The sequence below is a fragment of the Penaeus chinensis genome, chromosome 5 (assembly GCF_019202785.1).
Source record: "Penaeus chinensis breed Huanghai No. 1 chromosome 5, ASM1920278v2, whole genome shotgun sequence".
Taxonomy (NCBI): Eukaryota; Metazoa; Arthropoda; class Malacostraca; order Decapoda; family Penaeidae; genus Penaeus; species Penaeus chinensis.
Genome location: NC_061823.1, coordinates 22,990,496 through 22,997,995, shown reverse-complemented (window position 1 = coordinate 22,997,995; position 7,500 = coordinate 22,990,496). Strand labels below are relative to the sequence as shown.

The window sequence follows — 7,500 nt, the reverse complement described above, 5'->3', positions numbered from 1 at the left end:
GGCTCACCTCAGGGCGGCGGCCATGAGGCAGCTCCGGTAACCCACGGAGCCACGCATGAATTCCTCTCCGATGCCTCCACGGCGTATTCGCACGAGTATCCGAACCAAGCGACGGAAATCGTTTCGGTACGTTTTCGTCCCTTCTCCTAAGCAAGGGGTGTCTCTTTGGGTGTTTTCCTACTGACGAAAAACTAAGAAATGAAGGTTGTCTGATGTGTGACTAGTAGTAGCGTATTTAGGTGTGATTGTTCTCAAAATAGCTAAAACAACAACAACAACAACAACAACAACAACAACAACAACAACAACAACAACAACAACAACAACAACAACAACAACAACAACAACAACAACAACAACAACAACAACAACAACACAGATTTGTCTGACGTCTCTGAAATTCACTTTCAGCTGGATCCTACATGGACGATTGAAGTGCTTGGAGTCCATCTGGGTCCCTTGGCTGAGGTCTCTGTAGGATGGAGTCCACGGGGTTCAGGGGGTGTCGAGTACCTTGTGTCTTGGGTCGAGGAGTCTGGCTCGGTCTCAGGTCACCTTCTCACGGACCAGGTCACGAGCGAACTCACTCTGTGGCCGGGGCAGGCATATTACATTCAGGTAGGCCTTGTTTTATTTGCTGTTTGTTTCAAACATATTGCGAATATAAAATGATTCAGTTGATGTTTAGATATATGTAAGATTATCCTTTACATTTCAAACTTACTTTAATCATCCAACCTTTCACTCGAACAGGTAGAATTGATTGACAGCCAAGGAAACCCAGTTCTAAGAAGTCTCGCCACACCAGTCAGGTTTGCCAAGACTTCGACCGAGGCCGATGAAGAACATACAGAGACAATTGCTGAAGCAGAACGCCCTTATTTGCCCACGACGGACGTGACCATGTTGACCCACACCGCTCCCGCTGAAGTTCGAGTTTGGGAACCTTCTACGGAAGAAACAGATCGACTCACCGCTACTGCTGGACTTCGAACTCGAAGTTCTACAGAAACCACAGACTGGGCCACTGAAATGAATGCAGATCCTACAGAAGTTCAGTATGTTCAGGACACGAACCTCATACACCGGCATGTAGAATTGCTTAACAATCATCAAAACGTGTCCTCAGAGGAAAAAGATGAGTACATAAGCCAGATCCTGCAAGAGAGGACCTACGAAATCGTGAATACGCGCACGAGCACCGACTTCGCGCAACGGGAGGAGGATCTTTTACCCGAAGTCTCAGCCAAGGAGATTCAGACCGACGCCGCCACCGACCGCGTATCGGAAATCCTGATCTGGTGCGCCGGGGTGGGCATCGGCATGCTGCTCGTCCTCACCTTGTGCAGCATGGTCATCTGGCTCTTGGGTAGATGTCGTCGAGGAGGCCCCAGGAACGAAGAATGCCTCGAGGAAGGACTCAGCAGTTTGAGGAGCTCCTTCAGGACGGCCGGTGCCAAGCAGAACCAAAGAAATCCAACGACGTCATGGACATTCGAGAACTTTTGCTCCACAGAGAGAAAGCCGAACTTGGTCAATGCCAGAAAGGAGGCCGTGCCGTCCGGAATAGACAATGCTTCTCTAGTTGAAAATTATGTCATAATGTTAGAGTCGCCTGCGAGTGGGAGTGAAGCAAATCGCTAGTCACTGTTTGCGTTCGTACATTTGTTAAACTATAAATATGTATATGTGTATGTATTTAGAAATATGATGGCTGCATATGGTACCTGCTTTACAGACTTGAAATGTCTTCCATCCTAAAATAGTATATTTGTTATTTTTCATGCTTATCTTGAAACTTGTGAACCATGGATTGCATTCAGCGTATTTCATATATTTTAATAGAAAGCAGATACGGTATCCATATTGAAAGGTTTACCCCCCCCCCCCTTTTTTTTTTTTATTATTCAATGCCACTGCCACAGGACATGAATTCGAGATCTGAACGCTAATTAAAGAATAGTATTTTTTTTTCTTTTTATGTTAAATTGTTATTTGAGATGATGTCATATTTTTACAATTTTATTTGATAACTTTATTTCAAAAAGCCTAGCATATGAATTGAAGAAACTGCTACGGAAAAACTCGAGCAACTACAGTCAAGGCCACAAGTCACCAAGCCCAGTTAGCTTTCAGTGCTACTTTGCTTCTTATCCAGGGGAGTCTTGGGTAAGGTCATATTTCACACACTAGTTATCACACTAAATTTTGAAGCAATTTCCACTAGCAAATGACAGCTGGAAATTTTGATTCTTTATTCAAGGCAATTTTGATTTTGGAAAGACATTTAAAGGTGATGAATTGTCTTAACTAAATTTTAAGTCGTAGATTTAAAAATCAGTACTTGCATTATTAACACTAATTGTAATTACTTGAACAGAACTGAAATATGATTACAAGACTATGTGATTTTCGTAGCGACGTATGAATAAGTCATTTTCTTTACCAAAGACTTTGTATTTAAATATGTATATATTATGTTTAAGTATGCTGTATACTGTAAAGTTATATCAAATTAATATGTTTGGCTTACAATGTTCTTTTAAATATGAAGCTTAATTTGAGCTGCTTATTTTCAGTAACTTTTAAAACTCGATATATACCAGTTACATTTCAGTAATATGCTGTTCACAGAAAATGTAGCGGTTTTACACATGAACTTAGTTATTCCTAATGTTAAACTGCTATCAAAAAGGACACAAGAAGTGTAACACCCCTATTATGTAATTTAGCCTATAATAGGTCCTCAAATGCAATGAAGAGGCCATTTTATATATACATGGGCTGTGAATGCATTTTATTTTAAGCCCAAAACATGTTTACAGTTCAGTTCCTTATGAGGTTCAGACACAAGGACGAAAATTAATATTACGTTTCTGTAACATTCATTTTTATTAGAACGTAAATGACTTCCTGACTGATTCACCCTCAAAATCATCAATCCTAGAGAGAGAATAACTTACTCATGTCAGTGATACAATCTAAGACCATTATCAAACACTGAAAAAATGTATTTATATTCTTCCTTGAGTCATTCCTGTGCTTGCCTTGGTCTCAGGGCCTTGTGTACATATCTTATTAAAAAGTTGATTTGATAGTTTACTGTTGTTGTCATGTATATAAATAAACATATTTTCAAATGTTGCCTAAAAGGAACTTTTCTTTTCTTTTCCCTTTTCTGGTTATCAGATATTGAAATTATGAAAAGGATTAGGAAAATATGGGAATTATAATTTACCTTCCTTCATTGCAACATATTTTTCTATGTGCTTCTATATCTAAGAGTATGTAATATTGTTATCCACTCTCAATTTTTCATTCAAATATTTTGTTACACTTATCCTCTAAGGGATTTCATGCACAAGTATGGAAGCCAAAGAAAAAAATGGTAAAGAAGAATCTACAACAAAGATAGCTGGAACTATGATGAATTTAAATTAACAAAGCAAGAAAGTATGTATTTTAAGTAGTCTAAAACCATGCAGGCAAAATCCTTCCATAGCCTTACTGTTTTACTTTTTCCATGAAAGCAATCCTGTGTATAATTCCATGCTGTTTAAATCTTATTTACAACACAAATGGAGAAATTCTAGCTAGCTCTGCACAAGACTAATTCAAGAACTTACTATTTTTTTCCCTATTCACTGTGGAACTTGAAATAAAGTTAAATATAACTTTTACAGCCTTATTTCACATTATAAAATAATCATTTGTGAGAGGACTTCTAATATTATCACCTCTATATTCTTATTAACTACCAAAACTAACTTTACAGAAAATGAATATGTGTCCTGAATAAGAAGACTATATTCTCAAAGAAAAAGCAGCCTACTTTTATATATTACTTATATATTAAAATATATATGATTTCTGGATTTCTCTCGCAACACTCGCAAATAATAAATACATTATGTAAGCTATTTAAACAAGAGCCATGAACAACAAGCAGACTTGATAGTCATCTTCAGCAAAGAAACAAGCTCAGTACAATCCACAGTTGTATAAGACATTTCTTTATAATTATTGAATAAACAAGAAATTCTAAGAGGAGTGCATATTTTGATATATTTAGAATAGAGGTTACTGAAACACAAACTTTATCACTAATTTACTTATATTTACCGTGCCTAAATACAAAGATATGACTCAGTGATGTAATAAAAAAAATAAAAAATAAGGAGAACTAAAATATCAATTTATAAACATTTAAGACTTTTTCACAATCCAAAACACTTTTATAATAACACTAATAACTGTAATATAATTTTTGTTGTACTTTGTATTTCAGCCACATTAACATATGAATAAAAAAATCCAGGCAAGTTTTAATGTAGTTTCTGGAATTGTCACATACACATTCATTCACTTCCACTTTACAGCAAGAGTCAGTCTAAAAAAAAATAGTTGTCTTTGTTTTTGCGTCACTTTTTTACGGACATTTTCTGTCCACCTGTGACTTGCCCGACTCCTCATACTCCTGCTTGCTCACCCACATCTGCTGGAAGGAGCCTAGGGAGGCCAGGATGGAACCTCCAATCCATGAGCCAAACCTCCTCTCTGTTGAGCCTGTTGCCGAGATCAGCTTAAACCTCATGTTTGGTGGTGTTCGACTGGACAGGTCACGGTTAAGGCGCTCCACAAAGCCATTCAGAAGAGAGTTCCCGCCTGTTACAATGACCCCAGAGTAAAGGCTGGGACGGAGGTCGATATCACACAGGCCTATGCTGGTGGACACAACGTGTGACATTCCCAGCATAGTTGAGCCCACACCCTTGATGTAACTGGGGTCAAACAGGCTCTCTGTGATCCGGTAGCGCTCTGTGCCATACTCCTGGAAGAGAGGGAGAGTGTAAGTGCAAGGATTGACAGGGTGCACTGGAACTGATTATAGTCTACTAAATACTGCTTACCTTAGTAACTATCATTGTAATAATAAACTCTTTAGCCCCTAAAGATTGTGTCCTGCTGACCTTGTGTATGTGGAGTCCACTAACATAACTGATAATCTGCCAAGTTTCCTCCTGCTATACCTACTTCATCATCCCTATACTCCCATTCCCCTTGTCGTTTCTCTTCTCCCTGAGCCAATCGCATAGTCATGATCCCTGTATCTTTCTTGAAATGAACAAAATATAGTGAAAATAAAGTAGTAATTCTGGTGCTGTTCAGCATTTTATCCTGCCAACTCCCCTCTATCCTCAAGGACTAAAATTTGCCTCAATGAACCCTGAAAGACCACGCCCTCTCTTATTTTATTATTTTTTTTTTATTATTATTATTATTATTTTTTTTTTTGGGGGGGGAAACAACCTGGAGTATTTGTGGCTCTTAGAGGTTGATATCATAACCAAGATGGCATACTGCCAGTGTAAAATGAATATACATAACTGAAAGATAAATTTTTGTCTGGTTTCATATCTCAAAATACCCCTAAATATATATCTAAATAAAATCACTTCTTAATTAAAGCAGTTACAAATCTTTTTGAAACATTTTTGAAAATCACAAATTTTATGGAATGTACATTTTCCTCGCAATATCAATAATTCAGCTTGAATTATAGTTATTACTGTCTTATTCCTTTGTACGGTATATTTATCATAGTTACTATGACTATATCTTGGAAACAGTAATAAGTGCAAGCTATATTAATTTAGCTAACATCATGCTTTAGAGGAAATAAACATGAAAGAAGAAGTGTTCTTGAGACTGGGAAAAACATATCCTATTTTAAGACTTGAAGTAGGTAATTTTGAAGAAGAAGAAGAAAATCTGGATCTATGCATGAAAAAGGTAGTTAGATAGGCTGAATATACATTATCAGTAAATGGTACTGATAACACTATAAGATATAATCTTAAAAACTGAAAGACACGACTTGCTGTACACAAATAACCCAATCTCAAATCTAAATGTTGGCAGTGTCTCATTCTATCATTTGCTTCACACACCAAAACTGGTCCCATTCTAGCTACATCTACCCAGGAAGTTATTTGGAAAGCTGGATATAATAATCTAAACCTATTATGCAGTGCCTAAACCGCTGATCTCGACAAAATATGCTGCTAAAATGGAACAGCTGTATGTGATATCTCACAGTGCTAGCCTAATAATCTGAGTCACTGGTTTCCATGTAGCCCCAAGCCTGCAAAATCATTTACAAACATATGAAAAAATAAAGGAGTATTTATCCATCTCTTGCAGTATGTATTTTTCTGTATGCAGGCTAAAATCTTGATACAAGATTACAAGAGATTATGAAACATGATACCTAAATTCACAGATCTTATACTTAAAAAACTAATTTGCAAATACATACATAACAATGTATATTTAGCCATTTCCTGTAAAATCTTTAAAAAACTGCACAAAAAGACAAAGAGGGGGAAAAAAAGGAGAGAACAAACTGCTAACCATATTATAACCAGTAGGAAACTCATAGGGCTCTGTGGGGATGCTCTGGATGGCTTCTTCCTCATAGGGTGCCTCCGAGCAGTGGAGCATTGTCTGCTGAAAATCTCTGGCCACCTCTCGCTTCATGTAGTTGTGCCAGGATGTGGTAACCTCACACAAGTTGCTTTTCTTTGTCCACTTGGGTCGGTCACCTTCCTTCACCACCTGCTTGTCTGTAATCATGTATGATGGGATGAGGTCCACCCCAGACTCCACCAGGTAACTGTTTGCCTGTGTTGGGGTAGATTAAGAGATGAGAGAGAATAACAATATTGTCTACTTTAAAAATACTGACTGAATATCTGATCATTGTTTCTGATTGAGCAGAGGAAGACATAAAAGTGGTTACAGAAGTAAGTTACAATAACATCATTTTCTTTTACTTTTACCCCTAACCTCCAAACCTGCCTTGAACTTCAGCTAAGTCACAAACAAAAATTGACTGTCAATGACCTATGATCTTTTGTTAATCTCACTCCTGCTTCTCCTAGAACTGGAATACACAGGACAATATTGTAGGCCAGTTTCCTAGGCCTTTGTCATGGTTACATTAAGAATATACTATGAAGTGTCTTCAAGGAATATTGTATCATAACTGGCTAAATAGAACTTGTGCAAATTGGTTAGTATATTTTTTTACCAAGCCTAAAGCAAACTATGTAGTTAGATTTTTTTTTAATGAAATGACTGCTGCCAAGGGGTCACAGAAGAGTTGGAGCTTTGAGAAGGCAAAAGAACACACTGCAATGAAAAGATATCAGCAAATGGAAAAAGAGAAGTAGCAACAATAGGAGATAGATTAAGGACAGTACAGAGTATTAGAAAACCATAGACAGCACATCAGCAGTTAAAAAGTATATACCTGATTGAGGAGAAAATCTCCCCCTAGAGGTGACTTCACAATGGCATGCTGCAGAACATATCCATCGTGAACTGGCACTGCAGATGTATGTGTGGCCCCAGAGTCAAGCACAAGCCCAGTAGACCTTCCATTGGCAAATGCTGCCAACACTGCAGACTTAACCAAGAAGAAAGCGGGTACCTGGT

The 7,500-nt window shown here is 37.7% G+C and overlaps 2 protein-coding genes across 2 annotated transcripts in view; one reads left to right on the top strand and one right to left on the bottom strand.

Annotated features, from left to right (window-relative positions):
- The window catches only part of LOC125025614, a 127,168-nt gene extending 124,012 nt beyond the window's left edge, over positions 1 to 3,156 (top strand). The window contains exons 6-8 of the mRNA XM_047613642.1: positions 1 to 126; positions 412 to 618; positions 754 to 3,156. The exon at positions 1 to 126 is cut by the window's left edge and continues 63 nt beyond it. Coding sequence (XP_047469598.1) covers positions 1 to 126; positions 412 to 618; positions 754 to 1,644 — 1,224 coding nt within the window. The 3' untranslated portion in view covers positions 1,645 to 3,156. The remainder of the gene's footprint in view (positions 127 to 411; positions 619 to 753) is intronic.
- A 940-nt stretch (positions 3,157 to 4,096) lies between these two features.
- LOC125025615 (actin-like protein 6B) overlaps positions 4,097 to 7,500 on the bottom strand; it is a 16,126-nt gene continuing 12,722 nt past the window's right edge. The window contains exons 5-7 of the mRNA XM_047613643.1: positions 7,316 to 7,495; positions 6,415 to 6,684; positions 4,097 to 4,831 (exon numbers count right to left, since the gene is read on the bottom strand). Of these exons, the coding sequence (XP_047469599.1) occupies positions 4,430 to 4,831; positions 6,415 to 6,684; positions 7,316 to 7,495 (852 nt within the window). The 3' untranslated portion in view covers positions 4,097 to 4,429. The remainder of the gene's footprint in view (positions 4,832 to 6,414; positions 6,685 to 7,315; positions 7,496 to 7,500) is intronic.